Source organism: Alosa sapidissima, chromosome 2 (assembly GCF_018492685.1).
Source record: "Alosa sapidissima isolate fAloSap1 chromosome 2, fAloSap1.pri, whole genome shotgun sequence".
Classification (NCBI taxonomy): Eukaryota; Metazoa; Chordata; class Actinopteri; order Clupeiformes; family Clupeidae; genus Alosa; species Alosa sapidissima.
This window is the reverse complement of record NC_055958.1, coordinates 24,014,520-24,037,404: the sequence shown is the minus strand read 5'-3', so window position 1 is coordinate 24,037,404 and position 22,885 is coordinate 24,014,520. Positions and strand designations below refer to the sequence as shown.

The 22,885-nt window shown below is 42.1% G+C and overlaps 1 protein-coding gene across 3 annotated transcripts; it reads left to right on the top strand.

Moving 5' to 3' along the window:
• The first annotated feature begins 4,173 nt into the window (after positions 1–4,173).
• LOC121701145 (UDP-glucuronosyltransferase 1A1-like) lies at positions 4,174–20,923 on the top strand. 3 transcript variants are annotated; one of them, XM_042084102.1, is made up of 6 exons: positions 4,729–4,770; positions 11,630–11,953; positions 19,291–19,422; positions 19,622–19,709; positions 20,012–20,231; positions 20,334–20,923. In XM_042084102.1, exons 1-6 carry the CDS (start codon positions 4,741–4,743, stop codon positions 20,620–20,622), a joined length of 1,083 nt encoding a protein of 360 aa, XP_041940036.1. In that variant the 5' UTR covers positions 4,729–4,740; the 3' UTR covers positions 20,623–20,923. The 3 variants fall into 3 exon arrangements, with proteins under 3 accessions (XP_041940035.1, XP_041940036.1, XP_041940034.1); XM_042084101.1 differs by lacking the exon at positions 11,630–11,953 and having other exon boundaries at positions 4,174–5,094; XM_042084100.1 differs by lacking the exon at positions 4,729–4,770 and having other exon boundaries at positions 11,053–11,953.
• Positions 20,924–22,885: the final 1,962 nt, after the last annotated feature.

The following is a 22,885-nucleotide window of genomic DNA, read 5'->3' as shown; positions in this document are numbered from 1 at the left end:
CACAGGGGCTGATAGCATGCACAGGATTAACTACCTCTGCTCTGCTCCACTACCGTAATGTGTCAGAGGTGTCAGAAATAATGCAAAACCTTCACCTTCAGCGGTCATATAGGTTTAGTCAGATTTTTTTTTTCTTTTCTTTTTTGCATGCCCAAATTTCCGTCAATGATTCCCGGGACACTGAAAGACCTGGGTACACGAAACTTGGTGGGCATGTAACCCCACATGGATAGCATGGAACCATCGGTTTTCGTTTTGATCTGTAGCCCCCCCCGCTGTACTGGACCCCCCGAAAGGAGGGTAGGGCAGACACAGTTTTCTGTGAATATCTTGAGAACCGTAGGGCCTAGGATGACCAATTTTTTCTGTATGTTTGCCTCCAGGGGTCATGTTAACCCATTCCATGTGCACACATGTGCATAAACAGATACACACGCACACACATACATTTACAGTAATCATACGTATGACACATACTCACACAGTAGACATATGTACGCATGCATGCACATGCACAAACACACATACGCAGGCAAACACATAAGCACGCACATACACACACACACACACACACATAAACATAAACTTGTACACGCACACATGCACACAATTCAAGAATTTTTCCCGTCATCTACTTCCTGAATTTTTGGTCAACGATACCCGGGACACCGAACCACCGGGGTACATGAAATTTGGTGGGTATGTAGCCCCACTAGACTTTTACGGAAAAATTTTGTTTCGTCCCCGGGGGAATTCGTAGAATTTCATCCATGGGGGGTCTAAAAAAATTAGTAAATGTGTACATGTACATGTGTACATTTAGTGACTGTACACTCATTGGCCTGTAGATGGCGGTGCACACATATACACATGCACACACACACACAGGCACCCACATACTATCGGTATTAGAACTGCCGATACATAATTACAAATTCAGTAGGATTAAAAGAAAGCCAAAATAAATATTCATCATCATCATCATGGCTGCATTTTCACTATTGGCGATAAGTAGTCGTTTGTCCACTAGATGGCGCAACGTTGCAGTGAGACGTAATTTTGTTGGAAGTTAAAAGTGGGTTGGAAAAACAATGGACGCTTCCTACAAAGACTGTAATTTACCGCAGCGAACATCTAATAAGGATAGGACGATGTTCACATGAAGTGTAATTCCCATTTCTTCTTGAAGCCGAAATAAATCTGAGGATGTTTATCGGACATGCTTGTTTTTTACTGCAGGTACGTTAATCTTGTAATATCAATAAGGACCTAGGTAATGTTACCGTTAGCGTTGGTTGAGTGATGGAGGCCAATTTGATTGATTGCATTTGTAGAAAACTATAAATGCGGTTATACCAAGCAAATTGATAGCAGCACTGTTTGTATCTTTCGACTGTCATTTATTGCACGTGCTACAAAATCATTCTGTGCAATGGAAGATTTACCAACGTTACACCGGTCTGATACAGTTCCTATACATGCGTGAGACTGAGACGCCTGTTTATTTTGTTTTAAGTGCGTGCAGGGTGTGAGAGGGGAATCGATGTGCTTTGATTCCAGCTTGGTAGTTGTAGTCTGTGAAATTAAAAAGCACGTGTGTGTGAAGTAGCCTATCCAAACAATGACACCTTCATTTCATTATGGCTGCTTTAGCAACACACTGTGTACTGGGTCACATACTGTGTAGTGGGTCCCATTTAGAAGTGGCTACTTCATTCGCCACTTACTTCCTTGAGTTACTTCCTTGACTCATGGAGCTGCGTGAATGTTATTACAACTTTTCGCCACGATATGGCAGTTTAAGTCCGCTTGATACTGTAAGGCGTAAGCCATTGGTTTCCAAAGGAGATTTTATTTTTGTCGCCAGCATAGCCTATTGACAATTTATGTTGTAAATAGGCCTACATTATAATCTTACCTGTAGCTTAGGGAAGCTAACAGCTTTCTATTAGGATCCAGTTTGTTAGTTACAGTTTTGTCATAACTCCCTGATGCATTTTTGCATTTAGAATAGCCAGAGCGTGGATATCTCAATCGGAAAATTAAACAATATCGGGTGCCTATGGACTAGGCTGGGTGAACCCAGCCTGATCTGCCCGCTATTTATTTTTTGATTTCTTCAAAGATTGAGCTTGGTCTGATGAAAGCCAGACTAGCCATGGACCTCAGTTACACAATTCAAGGGAACATGAATCAGCCTATATTTGCACGAACAATAACGGACAAAAGCTCTTCAACTTTGGCCCGTTAAAATGTGTATGAACAGTCTAGCGACGCATTTCATCAAGGCCCATTTGGACATGTCAGTTATTTGCACCACTGGTTAGATGTAAAACAGCATTACGTTTCAGACTACTGTTACTTAATTTGTGCATTAACAATAACGTTTCAGACTACTGTTACTTAATTTGTGCATTGACAATAAAGTAGCCTATTACAGTACATGAACTAAAGATGACTAAAATCTTATGTAGAAGAAGAAACATTCACAAAAAATCCATCCATCCAAAAATGACCTTTGTTTTTGATAGCTGTTCAAAACGGCATGGAACTGACAGAGATGTTTTTGTTTATAAATACATAAAAATAAATAAATAAATAAATAACATTATGCTGATACCTTTTGCTTTTCCCAAATACAATGTAGCCTACTGGTGTAAGTGACCTTTCATCAATCCAGTTGCAATGGATGAACTGTGATGAACTGCCCTACTTGTGATTGTTTAGAGATTTTAAAGGTTTTATAACAATGCTACATCTTCTTTGGCTATTCTACAATCTATTCACCTTTTCAGCACCAGTAGGCTACTTTCTGTGCAGCCGCACACACACACTCAGGCATGCCAAACAAGCATACACAAAAGTTTCAAGAGTGGGGGATGGAGTTAGCCTGACGAGCCAGACCCACATTAAAATGTAGGGTCTGGACACTCACCGTTCGCAGTGCTCAGTCCGAGGGGCGGAATAATCAGTTGTCTTTCAAATTCCCTCTGCACGCAATAGGACAGCGGCAGCGCTATGAGTCCCATGCGTTTCCCACCAGCGGAGCTAGTTGGCTAGTTCAAACGTTTGCCAACTTAATAAAAGCTTAACTCGTGTCACACTGTTCGCCAGCAGCAACATCCATCTTATTTGTTTTCAAGTAGCAGGGAATTCAAGCAAAACCGTTGCAACTCTGCCATCAATCATTATGTTAATCCCAACTAACGACTCTATACACGATTTCATTGGCCTGATTAAGTTTCGATTTCTGGAGCTCACAAGCCAACGGAGAGTTGCTAGACTAGCCCTGGCAGCAAATGTAATTCGCTGCCGCTAGGGGCGCGTCTAGATTTCTAGGCTAGGATGGAGTAAAATATGGAGACAAATTGAAGTGTGATTTATTTTCGCGGAACGGATGTACAGGACTGAGTGGCGGTCATATTTTGTACCGATATGCGGTACATCTAGTTTTCCCAATAATGAACGGCGTTCTATACATTATCCCGCTTATTACACGGCTACTTTAACAAAATAATAAACTCCCCACGATATGACTTTAGCCTATAGCCTAGCCTATTTGTTACCGTTCATCGTGGCATTTGCTGAGAAACAAATAGTTCGCAACAACACACGCTGAACTTGAATCAAACATTCTTTAGAACACAGCTGATCAACCGTTTGCTTTCACTTTTGAATGAAGTTCCAGTCCTTGCTTAGTGATATGAAAGACGTATCAGAAGCACAAAACCCGTTGCCATTGACAGCGGTAATTATATGTTTGCAGCGGTAATTACATGAAAATATTTTACCGTAGAACTTTGGGAAATCCCATTCAAGCCAATGGAGCCTTGTAATAAATACTTATACACTTATACTTACTTATACAACGAAATGCTGTTACAAAGACAATGAAATGCAGTTACTGTATGTGAAGGTACATATTATTGGCTCATCATCCAAGCACCAACTGGAAAACTGATATATAACCCATATTCACTATTCAAAAGGCAAGAGCATGAGAAACATGGCAGTGCATAGTGAACTTGTTTATGTAACTTGTCTTGTGTGTGTGTGTGTGTGTGTGTGTGTGTGTTTGTGCGTGTGTGTTGAGAGAGTGGGGGTGGGGGGCGTGATCCTGTCTTGCTACATCTGAACACACCCCTTTCACAGAGTATATATGCCTCTCCAAAGGTAAATACATATACATACCCCGCCTGATCTTCACATTGTTCAGATTTCTCCATGGCTGCTGCCCAGATATGTGCACGGAGGGCTTTCTCCTGGCTGCTGATAGCTCTCTTCTGCGTGGTTCCTGCTCAGGGTGGGAAATTGTTAGTGATACCAGTAGATGGCAGCCACTGGACCGGCATGAAGCCCCTGGTGGAGGAACTGGGGAGGAGAGGCAACCAGGTGGTGGTCGTGATCCCAGAGGCCAGTCTTAGTATGGGCCCCTCAGAGCACACCACCACCCTCACCTTTCCTGTACCATACACCAAGGAGAGTATGAAAGACACCCTTGGACAAAACCTGGGTAAATTCATGAGCATGGACATCTCAACCTCTGTGGCAAAGTTACAGCATTACTGGATGTCCATGGTCATGCTGAGTAATTTCACCATGATAACCTGCAAAAGCATGCTATACAACAAGGAGCTGATGCAGACCCTACGGGATTATGACTTTGATGCTCTCCTCACGGACCCCTTTTGGCCTGTAGGAATCATCACTGGAGCTTATCTGGACATTCCCTCCATCTACATGAACGGTGCTCTGCCTTGTCCCCTTGACATTATCACCACACGGTGTCCTAGCCCTGTTTCATACGTGCCAGGCCGTTTCACACACTTCAGCAATCGCATGAACTTGTGGGAGAGGACTGTTAACCTGCTGAAGTCTTTGCTGGAGCCTTCAGCCTGCAGTCATCTTTACCTTCATGCAGACAAGGTGGCCTCAGACGTCCTGCAGAGAGAGACATCCATTGTGGAGCTGGCGAGCAATGCAGCACTGTGGCTTGTGCGCTTTGAGTTTACTTTTGAGTTCCCCATGCCTTTGATGCCCAACATGATCATGATTGGGGGGATAAAGGCTGAAAAACCGAAACCCCTGCCACAGGTGAGTTTGCTGTTTTTAGTTTATTTTGATTAGATTAATGATTAGGGGTCCAAGCAGTGTAGCTGCTGGAACCCCTTTAGGTTTAGCTACAGTAGTCGACATTTAAGCTAAAAGAGCTATACCGTAAGTGTCTGGGAAGCATAAACCATCTGGCCAAAAGGCATCATAATTGTATACAATACAAGAACCAACTTGTATGTAAATCCAAACAGGTCTGCAACACTGCCTATGTAACCTACGCCACTTTAACTCATATGAATCCTCTGACACAACAAGCAAGGTGCAAAGACAATGAGCAAGGTGGTTCAGTGAATAGACCTATTGTGTAATATACTGTTGAAGTAGGTCTGCTGTTTGTTTTTTTAGCTAGGTGGTCCGTGATTTTTTTTATTTCATTGGTTAAGTGGTCCTTGGTCTGAAAAAGTTTGAGAAACACTGCTCTAGGGGTTTGCCTTTGGGATTGGCACATCTCACACAATTTATCAGAAACACTTTGGGCCAATCCCAAAGTGAGCCCTAAGGACTAAAGACTCACAGACTTAATTGATCTCAGGTGCTAAGTGAGTGAGTGTGTGAGATCCAATGTTGTAGTCAAGTCACTATGCCTCGAGTCTGAGTCCAGGTTTGAGTCCCCAGTGTTCAAGTCCGAGTCAAGTCCAAGTCATTAAAAAATAATTCCAAGTCAAGTCTGAGTCGAGTCCACTACTCATCCGAGTCAAGTCCGAGTCGAGTCACTATTGATCCACGTCGAGTCCGAGTCGAGTCCCTATTGATCAAGTCGAGTCCAACAAGTCCAGCACTAAAGTAAGCATAGCCTACATGTCGTTCCATTTTTTTCCCATTGCAGATGAAATCCTTAAACGGACAATTGGAAATCCCAAAACGGACAATCTTCTGTCTCCAAGCAGGGGTGCCATCACTTGTGTGAAAATAGTATTGCCAAATTTCTTGCCAAATACCATAGCCATACCATAGCCCAGGGGTTTTCAACTGGTTCTGTGCCAGGGACCACCATCCTGACTAACAAGTAATCACGGACCACTATTGTGTGTGTGTGTGTGGGGGGGGGGACCGCTCTCACAGAGGTATAGTTGGAAAGGGTAAAACACACCTCACAGCACTCTTTCTCATGAGCGGCTGTCTTTGACATCACACAAAATCTGTATAGGCTACTCAAGAAACTGTAATGTGTGTCTCCATATGAATGACGCGAGTTTCGGCGGTTTCATGGCCTCAACGTTGAACATACAAAACAGTGATACCTCCTCTCCAGTTTTGTCAATCGTTACTTTAAATCCATATTTAACATTTAATTGTCACTGTATTTTCTTTCTTGTTTCCACTATGTTTCCTCCGAAGTTGTAGCTTTGTCTGAAGAGCATGCAGCAGAATCCTGTCCATCTGTCCTGATATCTGTTACTTTCCTTAGGCTACTAAAATAGCGATCCATGCTGGTACTGACTAGCTAACTTCACCTTAGTTAGAAACGTTAGTTAACAGCTCCACTCCTCCAAATTTCACGAAACTATTAAGCTTCTTTTCAACGAAACATAACGTGAACTCCGTCCGAGCTGGTCTATATCGCGCAGACTGTAGTCTACCTTATGAATGTGCGTGTGTGATGTTGGGGACGCAAAACACAGCATTAGCAAAGCACAGGATAGACCTGTTATGTAGGCCTACAAAGCTAACATATCCTGTGTCAGTTTGAATCTCATCTCCTCTATAGTATTTTAGATATTTTCAATAAGTTCAGTATTCACACCAATGCGCAACAATTCTGGAAATGGTTTGGAAAAATGAATGATGGAAAAAAGTTATTAATTGTGAAATTACGCAGGCTGGAATGTCACGGACCACCTGCAATGACGCCGCGGACCACCGGTTGAAAACCCCTGCCATAGCCTATAGGCCTACTCACAATAAATGAGCAATCCACATTACAATCACACAGGCCATTAAGTCACATTATGCTGTTACTGACTGCTGACAATTGTATAGGCAGTGTTGTAGAAGTTCATACTTCCCAAGAGCTAGATGGACGTTGGAGTAGGCCTATTTTGTAAGAGGTAGTGTGGATCATAAAAGGGCCTCCCCAGGCATTTTTAAAAAAAATTCTGGCTGTTAAGTAGCCTACACAATTTTAGCGCAGTTTGGGAGGGACAGAAACAGAGCAGGGCCCGTCTTGGTAGCTTCTTTCTGACTCCCGTGACGTGAACACTGGCTACCTGCAACTGCATAATGTTATCACTTCACTGACACTATGGAGACATTTCACGTCAACAATAGAGATGAAAACTAGCTTTCGGTTAACGGAGATGCAGATCATCTGCCTAATTAATTTCTTTGCGCAACAGGCCACATTCTACGTTCATTTCAGCTAGATGAGTGAAATAAATGTTTTTTGAAGCTGCCATCGTCATAGGCTACTATTTGCTATGATATTCACCTGTAGAACTAGCCTAGAAATCTAGACGCGCCCTGGGCTAGTCTAGCAACTCTCCGTTGGCTTGTGAGCTCCAGAAATCGAAACTCAATCAGGCCAATGAAATCGTGTATAGAGTCGTTAGGTGGGCTTAACATAATGATTGATGGCAGAGTTGCAACAGGTTGGCTTAAATTCCCTGCTACTTGAAAACAAAAATAATAAACAACTGATTATCCCGCCCCTCAGACTGAGCACTGCGAACGGTGAGTGCCCAGACCCTACATTTTAATGTGGGTCTGGCTCGTCAGGCTACTACCTCGCGCTACCTGGCTAAAATCCTGGCGCGCCAGCAAGATCTACGTCTTTGACGTCACGGTGTCGCGCTACCGGTCGGGTGCGTCGAGTATGTAGAAGCCCTAGGCTACCATCCAAATGAGGCAGCGGAGTCAGAGGCACAGTAGACGGCCAGCATCGCCAGGCGTCCAACATCGTATGATTGCATACTTACCGTAAATCCTACATTATGTCCGGGGTCTGCTATTTACTTAGGCTTCGCAAAGCACAGGTATTTATTTGGGGTAGGCTTATTCGAAGCAGAACTTTATTTCTTACATTGTGCGTTTTATTGTGAGACATGCGTTTTGTTTGGAACGGCATACTAGGCTATCAAAAGCAGACGATTTTCGGTTTTGGTATGGGATTTAATTTACTTTTGGACTTTTAATATATAGTTAAATGTTGAGACTGATGGGCACTTAAATCCACGGGGTATTTGATGATCACTGTAAAGTTTCGTGTAGTTGAAAAAGTGTTGGAATTTCCAGCTGTTTATTGTAAGACAAGGCAGTCCCTTTCACTCATTCATTGAGCGTGCGCTGTGCTCTAATGGAAACCTTATTGCGTAGCGAAGTCGCCTAAATTGAGCTATTTTTTTTAATTATGCATGGTTTACTTTTATTAAATTTTTAGGCTGGAATGCCTCGCGGCAATAATTGTGTTTCAATGTAGTAGCCTACTGATTCAGCCTCTGGCAAGCTCAAAAGGGGGCGGCTATAGGTTGACAGCAACGTGTGACCATGGTTTAACGAGACAAGGGCTTTATGCCGCTGTTGTGTAATTTATTGTATTTAATCATGTTTAGGCTATTTTTGTTCGGGACAAACAACAACGAAACAAGATCAATACACTTTCTTTATTTGTCATATGATGCATAAATAACCATAATATACACGTCTTCTCATAGGCTCCTTAAGAAATACGCACTGAATAATGTTTGGCTGTAGCCACCGGATAGGTACCCGCCCACCAACATGTACGCGCATGAGAGCTCATGCCCAACACGGATTTTCGTGCATGGAGCTGGTTCCAAATGCTCCATGCAGCGCCATACTTGAAAATGGCGTATGCTAACATGCCGAAGCTAATCTGCACGCTCTTGACCCCCTGGGAAAAACACTGTTCACCAAGTCACGATGATCAGCTATCCAGCAGCAGTGTGTGATGTTTAGCCTAGGCTGAGTGTAATCTTAGGTAATGTCATGAGAACTAATATTGCCTGGCAATACTACATTGAAATAGCGGGGGCCATGTCTCCAAGCATTTTGGTGTTAAAGTTAACGTTAGTTTGCTTTGCATGTGAACATGATGTGACTTGCGACAGCAGTAGCCTAACATTCCCTTGAACTAAAATTAGTATTACGAATAATTTAGATATTAAAATCATATAGCAAATTATAGCCTAATGACATACTACAATTATAGCCTTATGATATATTACAAAAAAAAGTTGAGTCCTCGACGAGTCATCGCGAGTGCGAATGCATGAGTCTGAGTCCAAGTTCGAGTCATTCAGTGCTCAAGTCCAAGTCAAGTCACGAGTCGACTCGGACAACTCGGACTCGAGTTCAAGTCTCGGACTCGAGTACTACAACACTGGTGAGATCACATAGGCTCAGATAGATATGAATGGGATTTGGACAGCACCAAAGTCCGTGAGTCTGTGTCTCCGGACTTTGGGATTGGCACATTGTGAAATGGCTGCTGTGTCCTGCTATGAAAATGCAAAAAAGGAAAGATTTTAATAACTCACTGTTACAAAATGAGGCTGAAGACCCTCTCAATTGTTTTATATGATTTAACAGGATTTTGATCATTCAAAAAAAGTCAGTTTGAACCTGATACCTGTTGTCAGTTTTTTGGAATATTGCTCTGAAGTTGGCCGAAGATTTGTTTTTTTCCATTTTTGAACCTTAAAGGAGCTCTATGGAACAATTTTAGCAAAAATGACCTTAATTATGCAGGTTGAGAGTCGTCCTGATGGTTCTACAACACTTTCTGGGTTGTTTGGTGGGTGCTTCGTCTCCCCCTATCGCTTCTCCGCGGAAAAAACGAATATGCAACTTTCTGAACAAGGTCCGGGTAAATCCGGATGTGGCTCAGTGGAAGTATCCAATCGCGCCTCGAAAATGTAGTCAGATTGTAGTTTCTAAGAAGACTGCAAAACGGACGCCGACTTGGCTTTGTTGCTGTTGAAACTGTAAGTAGCCTACCCTTGGGTGAACTTGTTTTTGTAATGTGGTTTGATAGTCTCTTGAACAATGTGTTTACTCGACCGTTTTATTGTGAGCCCTGTATGTGTTTAGCTTGGTTTCTTGATAGCTAGCTCACTAGCTAGTGGGGGTTTAGCGTAGCAGTCACTTGCTACCGAAGCTGCAGGGGGAGCTATGTCATGAAAAATGCAAGCCCAAATCCGGCGAAAACCCAGAAACAGCGAAGGAATAACCAGACCTGCATAGGGCTTCTTTAATCTAGATTTAGATCTATCAGATAAAAAAAACATTTCTGTTGCACAGTATTTTTTACTAGTATAGCTTAGTACCAGTAGATTTAGTAGATGTCAGGTTAAGTTATGTTGCATGAACATGGCATGGGTGTTACATGTGTCCATAAGAAATTAGTTTTAACACCCAACATACCCAATCTTTTCTTAATGAATGAAGTGACGTAGCCTGGTTGAGAAACTTTTTTTTTTTTTTTTACCATTTTTCTATCAATCAAAGATCATATTTTCAAAGGTACGGTCCACATCATCACTTTTGAAAAGGGCTAAGTCATCCTGAACATGTATACTTGTTTAGATCATGAGAAGTGCTTTTTTCCTCTCACCTCTGAACTAGTAAGATGTTGGGCCAGAAAGTGCTGGGCTACCATCAATCACCACAGGGGCTGATAGCATGCACAGGATTAACTACCTTTGCTCTGCTCCACTACCGTAATGTGTCAGAGGTGTCAGAAATAATGCAAAACCTTCACCTTCAGAAGAGTGAAGCATACACAAGTCTCTGGAATAAAGGTATTCCTCAAGGTATAGGCATATTCTCAGAGATGTACACACAGATGCCTCGACTCTCAGACCCACGTGTTTCTGAATGACATTTCCATTCTTTTCCTGAACCTGTCTTTCTATACTTAAACACACCCCTTTCACAGATTACGTAAGCGTCTCCAAAGGTAAATACATAAACACACCCAGTCTGATCTCCACATTGTTCAGATTTCTGCATGGCTGCTGCACAGATATCCAGCAGGAGAGATTTCTCCAGGCTGCTGATAGCTCTCTTCTGCGTGGGTTCTGCTCAGGGTGGGAAACTGTTAGTGATACCAGCAGATGGCAGCCACTGGACCGGCATGAAGCCCCTGGTGGAGGAACTGGGGAGGAGAGGCAACCAGGTGGTGGTCGTGATCCCAGAGGCCAGTCTTAGTATGGGCCCCTCAGAGCACACCACCACCCTCACCTTTCCTGTACCATACACCAAGGAGAGTATGAAAGACACCCTTGGACAAAACCTGGGTAAATTCATGAGCATGGACATCTCAACCTCTGTAGCAAAGTTACAGCAACACTGGATGACCTTAGTCAAGCTGAGTAATTTCACCATGATGACTTGTGAAAGCTTGCTGTACAACAAGGAGCTGATGCAGACCCTACGGGATTATGACTTTGATGCTCTCCTCACAGATGGGTTTTCGCCTGTAGGAATCATCACTGGAGCTTATCTGGATATTCCCTCCATCTACACGCATGGTTTTTACCCATGTCCCCTTGACATTATCGCCACACGGTGTCCTAGTCCTGTTTCATACGTGCCACGCCGTTTCACACACTTCAGCAATCGTATGAACTTGTGGGAGAGGACTATTAATCTGCTTAGGTCCTTGCTGGAGCCTTCAGCCTGCAGTCGTTTTTACCTTCATGCAGACAAGGTGGCCTCAGACTTCCTGCAGAGAGAGACATCCATTGTGGAGCTGGCGAGCAATGCAGCACTGTGGTTTATGTACTATGACTTTACCTTCGAGTTCCCCATGCCTTTGATGCCCAACATGATCATGATTGGTGGGATGCAAGCAGGAAAGTCTAACCCCCTGCCACAGGTGTGTTTGCTGTTTTTAGTTTATTTTGATTAGATTAATGATTAGGGGTCCAAGCAGTGTAGCTGCTGGAAGTGTTTTGGTTTTGCTCTCATCAATATTTAGGCTAAAAGTGTCTGGGTAGCATAAACCATCTGCGCAAAAGGCATCATAATTCACATGTGGGTTGGAAACTTCATCTGCTAAAGGAAGAAGAAATTACACACATTGGCCTCAAGGTGGCGCTGTAATATGTTTACGGATATTTAAAAACAATTTGGCTTATGGTCAAAATTCTGTTCTTCTGATTTGTCAAGTCTTCTGTATCTTTGCTAATCAGATAGCCTGGGAATACTCATACAAACCTTTGGCAAATTCGGAATTTGCTCTGCAGGTCCGTCTGGCCGATGTCCCTAAAACATGGGCATGCAAATACAATCTTAAATTTGGTATGGATGTGTATTTCTTTGGATTTGAGTAAACAACTGCATTTAAAACCTTTGTTTATGAGATTGCTACACTTCTGAAACGATTTGGTGAGATTTTAATGCACCAATTTAAGTTTAATTTCACTGCTAGTTACGCCCCCTGCTGGAAGTCATAAGTCAATTAACATTTGGCAGACCCTGTATTACTATTGAGGCCTGTGGGCTAACCAGGCTACTAATCAGACATTACAAAAATGGAAGTAGAAGTAAAATGATCTGGTCTAAGGGCATTCATTCTATTTATTCCAAATTTGGCATGCATCATCTATACATGCATTATCATGTTGTATAATATTAATATGGCTTGGTTGTTTATTGGCTTGGTTGTTATAGTACCCAACTAATAGCACAAGGAATCACTTCTGTGTATAACTGAAATTATTATTGTCAGGGTTTAGGATTTTTGTCTTAGTGTTTATAGTGTCTTGGCTTCTGGCCTTTCAGTTTGTAGAGCGGTTTGTTCACTTCCCACGTGCTTGTGTTGGCCTTCTTGTTCTTGTGTATTTCCTGGTCTGTCATTTGGTTTACTTCCTGTCCCTGTGTCTTAGTTCCTGTCAACCATGTGCTCCTTTGTTTATTTTGCCAGTCTTGCTGAGTTGTCTGATTGTAGGTCTGTTGGACCTGGTTCTTGTGTCTATTGGGTACCTTGTTGCTCTTGCCATATCAAGCCCCTGTCTCCGTAGTTTTCCTTGCTTGGTCATTGTGTGTTGTCATGTTGGTGCTCTCTTCATGTCTTCATGTTTGTCGAATAAGATTCTTTTGAGTTTAGGCAGAGACTTTCTAATGAGAGTCACAGCACAGCACTCAAAAAATCCTCCATAGAAATGCATGGGGATAGTTTGTAACGCCAATGGCGTTACTACACATATCACACCCCTTCCTCGGCAAAACGTCGACATGTGAATACATTGAGCCAATCATATGGTGTGTTGTGAAGACATCGTGCCAATCATGTGTTGTGATCTCGCCGCTGGAGCAAGATTGGTGTCGTGAAGCCTTGCGCACGCGCATTTCTGCCAAAATGGATGCCCGACGAGTGCCCAAAAAGCGTTGCCATATGGCCGCCGAGTGGAGGGACTTGCCTAAAAGGACTTTAGTTTAGGCCTAATCTGTACAACATTGTGACGCTCGATGGTGTTTTATGCCCCCAATATCGTCTTCCAGGCAGCGCTGCCACCGCCAACTTAAAGAAGCCCTATGCAGGTCTGGTTATTCCTTCGCTGTTTCTGGGTTTTCGCTGGATTTTCGCTCGCATTTTTCACGACATAGCTCCCCCTGCAGCTTCGGTAGCAAGTGACTGCTAGCTAAACCCCCACTAGCTAGCGAGCTAGCCATCAAGAAACCAAGCTAAACACATACAGGGCTCACAATAAAACGGTCGAGCAAACACATTGTTCAAGACACTATCAAACCACATTACAAAAACGAAGTTCACCCAAGGGTAGGCTACTTACAATTTCAACAGCAAACAATCTGACTACATTTTCGAGGCACGATTAGATACTTCCGCTGAGTCACATCCGGATTCACCCAAGGGTAGGCTACTTACAATTTCAACAGCAAACAATCTGACTACATTTTCGAGGCACGATTAGATACTTCCGCTGAGTCACATCCGGATTTACCCGGTCCGGGTTCAGAAAGTTGCATATTCGGTTTTTCCATGGAGAAGCGATAGGGGGAGACGAAGCACCCACCAAACAACCCAAAAAGTGTTGTAGAACCATCAGAACGACTCTCAACCTGCATAATTAAGGTCATTTTTGCTAAAATTGTTGCATAGGGCTCCTTTAACCCTAAGCTGTTTTTAGGGCATTTTCACTACCTTTATTCATAGGGATTTATTCTGGTCATTGTAAGTGCCACACACACATATTATATATTGTTTTTTTTTTTCAGCAGAGTCTAGGCTATCCAGATCATTTCATGTATTAGTATTAGCATTGATTTGATGATTTTTAAAGAATTAAAATATAAAAAGCGTATTATAAAAATTCTTATATTTTGACATGTATCTCACCACAGCAAGCTCATAGCTCTACATGCATTTCATGTGTGTGTAGGGCAGACTGTCCTGAATCGGGCAATATAATTGCCATGTTGGAGGGATACTCTGGAGCTGAGCAATTTACAGAAATATGTGGTGTGTGATTTACAGAAATAAATGCCATTTTTTATTTAGTGATGAAAAATGACCTTTCTGCGCTCCATATCTGTGACACGAACTGATCTGACCTGTGCGTGCCTATGGTGTATGCCCTCATAATGATTCTCAACTTTTTACTTTGCCATGAACAAAGTAAAGGCAAAAAAGGTGTTTCTTTGTTGAACAAATTGGGATGCAATGTGAACCTTGAATTGGATGTCATGCAGGAATTTGCTAGGATGTCAAAACCAGATTATGAACATGCTTTGCCATAGAGAAACACACGATAGCGTTGTATTATAAACATGCTTTGCCACAAAAACAGACAAAAACGTGGGGTAAGTCCAGCTATATGTAGTTATTATTTTGCTGTCACTTCGTCTGTTTCATAACCCAGAAGGACTTGGTATCAAATGATAGCTCTGTGTCTCCTCTTTCATCTGACATGCGTGTCATATCTATCCGATCACGGGTTCGCGAGTAATTCAAACGAGAGTAATGGGTGTGCAGGTGAACGCAGAGAAGTATAGACTGTAAATATGATGCAACTTGATTTAATTTCATGATTTTTTTTATTTTCATACTTGATCGTATAGACAAGTGTGTAGTCTCTTTGGAAAGCCCCACTTCTGCTCTGTCATGCAATAAAGGTTTCATCTCGCTGCGATGAACAGTTCCGGAGCAATGTAACAGAGAAGAAAGGGTGTGTTTTTTGACGCAGGGTAGTGGGATTAATATCAAGGTCACATGTAACCTGACCCTAGCCAGATGAATGTCGTTCCGCTTAGCTCCGCCTAGCTTCACTCACATCCATCTGGGACTTCTTCCATTGAGAGTGATTTCTCCAACCAACTTTATGGTTTAGCCAATCAGGACGCAGGGCGGGAGTTTCATAGATGTGACATAGCGTAGAAGCGACTGTGAGTCTGTTATTAGCGTCACGGGTTGGCTTCGATGTGAGTGGTTGAAGTAGCACGTCAATAGATGACGGACAAGTGGCTTATTCAATCATATGCAAGCATTTTTTGATTAGGCCCAGCCTTCTGAAGCAACACTTCAATGGATCGGTTCCAGATGGATGAGTGGAGCTAGGCGGAGCGAAATTCATCTGGCTATTGCCAGGTTAGGTCACATGGGGCCTTCCATGTAATACAGTGTTTATGCCATGTCTCCCTGGTGTAGTGAAACTAGTCAATGGTATGTTAAGCAAGACAAGAGACAAGGGCTGCTGTCACTCCACTAAGTATTTGCACACTAGCCTGGCGAGTCAGACCCACATTAAAATGTAGGGTCTGGGCACTCACTGTTCGCAGTGCTCAGTCCGAGGGGCGGGATAATCGGTTGTCTTTCAAATTCCCTCTGCACGCAATAGGACGCAATAGGGTATTTGTTTTCAAGTAGCAGGGAATTCAAGCCAAACCGTTGCAACTCTGCCATCAATCATTATGTTAAGCCCACCAAACGACTCTATACACGATTTCAAAGGCCTGATTAAGTTTCGATTTCTGGAGCTCACAAGCCAACGGAGAGTTGCTAGACTAGCCCTGGCAGCCGCTAGGCGCGCGTCTAGATTTCTAGGCTATTTGCACACAGGTTCAACTGTACAATAGCCCAGCCCAGACAATGTTATAGCCTTCTGCATTTGTAATTCTTATATTTCTTTATTGACTTGTCAGATCTTTACACCAGAATTACACATGACAAACACAATCTTCAAAACTCAGCATCAACCATTATCCAGGTGAAAGTAAAATTAAGTTAAATGGGCTTTTAGTGATGCTGGATGGAGTCATGTTTCTTGATGTTTATGCTTCTTTGAAGACACTTTTGTCCAAAGCAACTTATATTACATCTGAACCAAACACCAAATAAAACACACTAGACCGGGAGTTCATCCTTCCCTTTAGTGCTCCCCAAGACATTCCACTGAGTGTTTTGTTATGGTTTGGGTGACAGACTCGTGAGGAGATATTCGTGATCGTGAGGAGATATTCGTGATAAAAAGTATTATGTTAGTAATTGCTTAGAATTGCTTACAGTACCTTTAAGTGAGCTTGATACAGGATTTCCTTTCACTGCTGGACTTGTCATTCCTATTCCCATGCTTTGGCAGAGTAAGAGCTCTAGTCACACATAAATGGCTCACTATCATGACACAATAAGTGTGTAGCCATTATAACTTCCATTGTTTAAAACAGTCTCCATCTCTCACCATTAACTTTCACCCGCAGTCAAATACAGTAGGCTAGATGACTAAATTCCACTCCAGAATAGTGGATAATGTAATCATGTGGATCAAACAGCTTGGTACAGACCATTGTCATCTGATAATTAATCTGAAAAGATGCCAGCCCAGAGTAAAGTCAACACACCTCACAGTGAGTGAACTCCTGAGTCACTGGTAGGTGGCACAAAATGTGTACAGAGAACAAATTGTCCTTGTACAAATTATTGTATTCTAACATAATATAAACAAAACGCAAAAGGGAGTATTAGTATAATTAGGAAATTACCAAAGCCTACGTTTAAAAATGAACAGCACAGGGCATGGCATCAAGACCTAATGTAGTTGCAAGATACTTGCTCTATTTTAAAGCCTTGATTCAGACCTGGTCCAGACCACTTTTTTCATGTTTCTTACCTCGTGATTAACCTGAGAAGAGGCAAAGTCCAGCCCACTGAAAAGTAAACACACCTCACAGTAAACTCCTCAATGTGGGCCTCTCCACTAGAGAACACTTATTTTGCCCAGCCACACCTGCACAGTTCAGAGTTCTCCATGGCTGCGTTGTATTCCACCAGGAGAGCTTTCACCAGGCTGCTGATAGCTGATAGCTCTCTTCTGTGTGGGTTCTGCTCAGGGTGGGAAACTGTTAGTGATACCAGCAGATGGCAGCCACTGGACAGCATCACTTTCACCAGCATGCAGGTGAAGGGCTGTGAGAGTCTGCTGGGTCATTCCACGTCAATTCAACCAGGGCCCACGCACTTAGGTCTCAAAAAATTCTGAAAAAATTACCAGGTGTACCTATGTTAACCAGGAGACACACTGTAAAATTACTCTTATGTAAGATCAATACTTTCCAAGATACAGACAGTTTTACAGGGGGAGGGGGGTGTCGATTTTGTTCGGGCTCTTTTTTTTGTCAAAGTTCACAAGCCCACAGCGCAAGAACTAAACCATGTAGGAGGCTCAAATTGCATGCTGGTACATAAATAGGAATAGTATGTAACAAAATCGTCACGTTTGGTCTGGATAATCCTGCATGGTCATAGCTGTCCCTCAAATTTTTATTGGAGTTTTTGGCTGGGCTCTGTTTAAGCCTTCAGAGCCTACAAAGACATATTTGTACTCAACATAGGCTCTTGATTTATTTTCCTTACTGAGATAAGTAGAAACACTCTCACAAAAAGCAATGAACAGAAAATAAATTCCTTCAGGGTCTGAACAGCACATTTTCAGAGCACCTAAACACCTTGTGGGAATATACAAAGATTTTTAAAATATTTTTTTTCTTTATTCTCCATGATCTTTTCTTTTTAAAAACACCAATTTGACTTGTCTTATGCAAATTTTTCTTTTTCACTTTCCACCCTGAACATGGGCAAAATGCACCATTGACATCAATATGTTTTGTATAGAGCTACCACAGGTTACTCTATACAACCACAGGTGGCAGTGTGGTGACTCTATATAAAACATATTGATGTCAATGGGGCATTTTGCCCATGTTCAGGGTGGAAAAGAAAAAAGAAAAATTTGCATAAGAAAAACATATCATGTACAACATGTATCAGCTCCTAACGAGATCTCAAATTTTCTCCTAAACCCTTCCTTCTCAATACTGTATTCTTATTGATAATTATTCCCCCTGGTCTTCGTGGTTTAACCATTTTTAAACAACTCACAAATGAACAACTGTGCTCCATATTGAGTAGTGTATGAACATCTTGAGATGCATGCTGTATCTTCTGATAATGTCTTTATGTTAACTTGTCAGTCAATAGTAAAAGTAAATAACTGTGTAGAACTGTTTTGTCGTTGACTGTGAGACCACGTTGAAGTTAGTTTCACTATGCTTATGAGTTCAAATAATAGGTGAGTGCAGCTGCATATGGCTATACTCTGCTAGTCACAAACAGGTTTTAGTAAAGCAAGGTTTAGTGGAATCCCTGTGTTCCATACACGGTCTCGCGTACAAGCAGATTCCTTCAAATGCACTGACTGTCAAAATACTAGTGCACAGTTGTAGTAGTAGTACTAGCAGTAGTTTGAAGTTGTGCTGCATGCTGTTAAAGGGAATGACAGATGTCACTATCATTGGTTCAAAGGATGTTACGCCCAAAACACACCCAAGACTGATTAAGAAACAGAATAAAAAACCCTTTTGAACAATGCGCCCGGTCTCTGATCACAAAATCACGCCCTTAAACACCCTTAAACTTTGCGTCTCTGACCATGCGTTTCCAATCGCTATAACAGAGCCCATTGTTTACAAAGTCAGTTTTACACTATTGGTTGTATTTGCCTCACCAAATGCTTAAGCTTTCCATGTCCTGCTTTCTTAATGCACTACGTTGTAGTGCTAGAGCACATTATCTTGTGCACATTCCCTTTGTTTAGGACATTTTGTGGACTTGGTAGCAAAGGGCCACTCTGTTTCCTCTGTTAAGGAACCTGTGATCTTGGGTTCCTGAGCAGTATCTATTTTGTGTTTCCATTTCAGGAGGTGGAGAAGTTTGTGAGTGGATCTGGTGAGCATGGCTTCGTGGTCTTCACCCTGGGCTCAATGGTGTCTCAGATGCCAGAGGACAAGGCCCGAGTGTTCTTTGAGGCATTTAGGCAGATTCCACAGAGGGTGAGCAACAAGCTCTTATTCTTCAAGGCTGTCCAGGATATTTTGGCCCCACTAATGCCAGGAAATCAAGATATTATTTATGAAAGAGAGACATATTAATATCAAACTGTTACAAACAAATGGTACCCTGCAGAGTATGCTTGAGTACTTAGATAGAAGGTCACTCTCCTTCTCATACTTAATGCTACTTCCTCCTAAGGTTTTGTGGAGATACACTGGACCTGTGCCTGAAAATGCCCCGGAGAATGTCAAACTCATGAAGTGGTTGCCTCAAAATGATCTCTTAGGTTTGTGTATGCATTTGAGTTAATGCCTGTTTGATGGAAAACATTTTTGTTTGAAAACTAAAGCAAATAATTAGTTATTTCAGCTTTTCTATTCCCATAACTACACTCTTAAAACACTCAAGTTGTGTTGTTTTTAACATATTTTGTGTAACAAATAAATAAGGAAACAAAATAAACTTGTGCTGTCCCTATCTGGACACAGAGATGTGTTAAAACAATGCAAGTTGTGTTGTTTTCAACACATTCGTTTTAAGAATGTAGTAATGCTTGTTTAATTAACTATACTGTGTCTGTGATTCCAGGTCACCCTTTGGCCAAGGCTTTCATCACACATGGAGGGTCTCATGGCATCTATGAGGGTATATGCAACGGGGTGCCCATGGTCATGCTGCCACTGTTTGGTGACCAAGCTGACAATGTTCAACGCATGGTTGCACGTGGTGTTGCTGAGTCTTTGACCATTGCTGACGTGACCACAGCCAAACTTTTGGAAGCCCTCAACAAAGTCATTAATGACAAGAGGTATGGTGCATTTCATAATGGCCGTTCCAGAAACATCTTATTTCTCTGTTCGAAAGTGTGAATATGACACTCATGCAAAGTGCTGTTTCCTTCATTCTCCAGTTACAAGGCAAATATGATGAAGCTTTCAGCTGTGCACAACGATCGTCCGATTAAACCTCTTGACCTGGCCGTCTTCTGGACCGAGTTTGTCATGAGACACCAAGGAGCGGAGCACTTGCGCCCAGCTGCTCACGAGCTGAACTGGATCCAGTACCACAGCCTTGATGTGATCGCACTGCTGACAACCATTGTGCTCATTGTTGTTCTCGTGACATTTAAAAGTTGTATGTTCTGTTTGAAGAAGTGCACACGAAACAAGACTAAACAAAAGAAAAACAAGCGAGAGTAGTTGAGGAGTTTTGTTTGTGAGTGAAGGTGAATGGCACTGGCAGAGGGAAAAAACACAGCCTACCTCCTTATTATAGCCTAGTGTGTTTGGAGAAACTATTTGAAAGTAAAAATATACAGGGAATTTCTGTAGCTAGTTATTTGGCTGTAAAGGGCCTAAGGTTTCTTCTAATCAATGAATGCTGTTGACAACGGGTACCTTCATGTGTAGGCCTACTTCTGCTGTAAGTCAATCATTTCGACACAAATAGTCTATATGAAGAAAACTTGGTATGATGACAATAAAAAAACTGACTACATTACCCATGAGCCTGTTGTTAACTTGTCTGTATGGAAGCCCAAGTCATATCCTCTGTAACTGCAAAAACAGCAGAGAATAGAGGGTTAGAGCAGTGTTGGGTGTAACGCGTTACAAAAGTAATGTAATTACTGTAATATATTGCTGTTTGCGGTAATGTGGTAATGTAAGGCATTACAAAAAAAAATTGGGTAATATTTTACTCGGTACAAACTTCAGTAACGCGCGTTACAATGTATTTAACCCGAAATTAAGTGGTGTTTTGTTTTGATACATATTTGCAAACACCACGGGAGAACAACAGAGAAGAAAAAATCCGCGCAAAATAGTAGAACGTTATCTCCTGATACTGGTTAAAGATGACTGTGGCTGCAGCAGACTCGCAGGTGGACTCTATTTGCGGGATGGACATAAGCCTACGCTCATTATTTTCAGCTTGTCAGAGATAAGGCTATGAAGAACATAATAGTTAGTGCACTTTGTTTGCGAAACCGAAAGATCTTTCTATGCCTCGCGAAATAGCACAAGTAAATTAATGAAACATCTAAAAGTGCCACGCTAATCTTTTTGATTCTTGATAAAACACAAACTATGCTGTTGTGCATGTCAGCTTTGTGCTGTGAACTTGAATTAAAGAGAATAAAGAGAATTAAAGAGAAGGGATAGAAATGCAGAAAAAGATTGTGTAGCCTGGCAGTGCCACCGCTCCCACCGCACGCGCATCACGCACTTTGCGTTGGGCACCAAAGGACAGAGGGGGCACCCAAATGTAACCAATGAATAGTAGCTTTACTGCAAACTGTGTTTCACTCTTCATCAATAACGTTTACAATGCCAAAATGCACTAACACGATGTTACATGCAAGTTTGATACCTGGTATGAAGCAACATATCATTGCATACTTCCATTTCCAAAGCAATGAAGGCTGCTTAAAACAACTTAACATTGTGCATATTATTGTTAATATTGTGCTATCAATGTAACTCAAACAAATAAGGCTTGTAAACAAGAGCTGGCAAAAGGGCATTATGACAATGTAAAGATCACTGCTCTTAAAGTGACAGTGCACCATTTATAAGTAAAACAGCATTTCTTCAGAAATTAATGGTCTGTAAATAATAGGCCTTTTATTTTACTTTAGGTGTTTGAGTTATCATTTAAATGTCACTCACTCAAAGCACTCACTTAGGGCACCGAAATGGCCAGCAGGCCACCATCTTGACATGTCTTTATTAAAGGAACCGTATGTAAAAAATGTATTTCAATTAATCATAAAATTGCCCTGATATGTCACTAGACATTAAGAAATCATGTTCATTTCAAATACTTATATCACTGACAACAGTAGTCTGGCCAGGATATTGTCATTTAAAAAGTGAAGTTGCAGCCCTCAACTGATGATGATGTTGTCATTTTGTGTTTTGGCCTAATGCGCCACCCTCCACCTATTTACTAATCACAAAGTCAGTAGTGTTTCGTCATCCGGTTTCCAACACTGCCAGTCAGAGGGGAGGGGAAGTGGATACACCACTCTACTAGCCTGACGAGCCAGACCCACATTAAAATGTAGGGTCTGGGCACTCACCGTTCGCAGTGCTCAGTCCGAGGGGCGGGATAATCGGTTGTCTTTCAAATTCCCTCTGCACGCAATAGGACAGCACTAGAACGAGTCCCATGCGTTTTCCCACTAGCGGAGCTAGTTGGCTAATTCAAACTTTTGCCAACTTAAAACAAGCTTAACTCGTGTCAAGCTGTTCCCCAACAGCAAGATCCATCTTCTTTGTTTTCAAGTAGCAGGGAATTCAAGCCAAACCACTGCAACTCTGCCATCAATCATTATGTTAAGCCCGCCTAACGATTTGATTGGCCTGATAGAAGTTTAATTTTTCCAGCTCACAAGCCAACGGAGAGTTGCTAGACTAGCCACTAGGGTGCGTCTAGATTTCTAGGCTACCGCTCTACAGT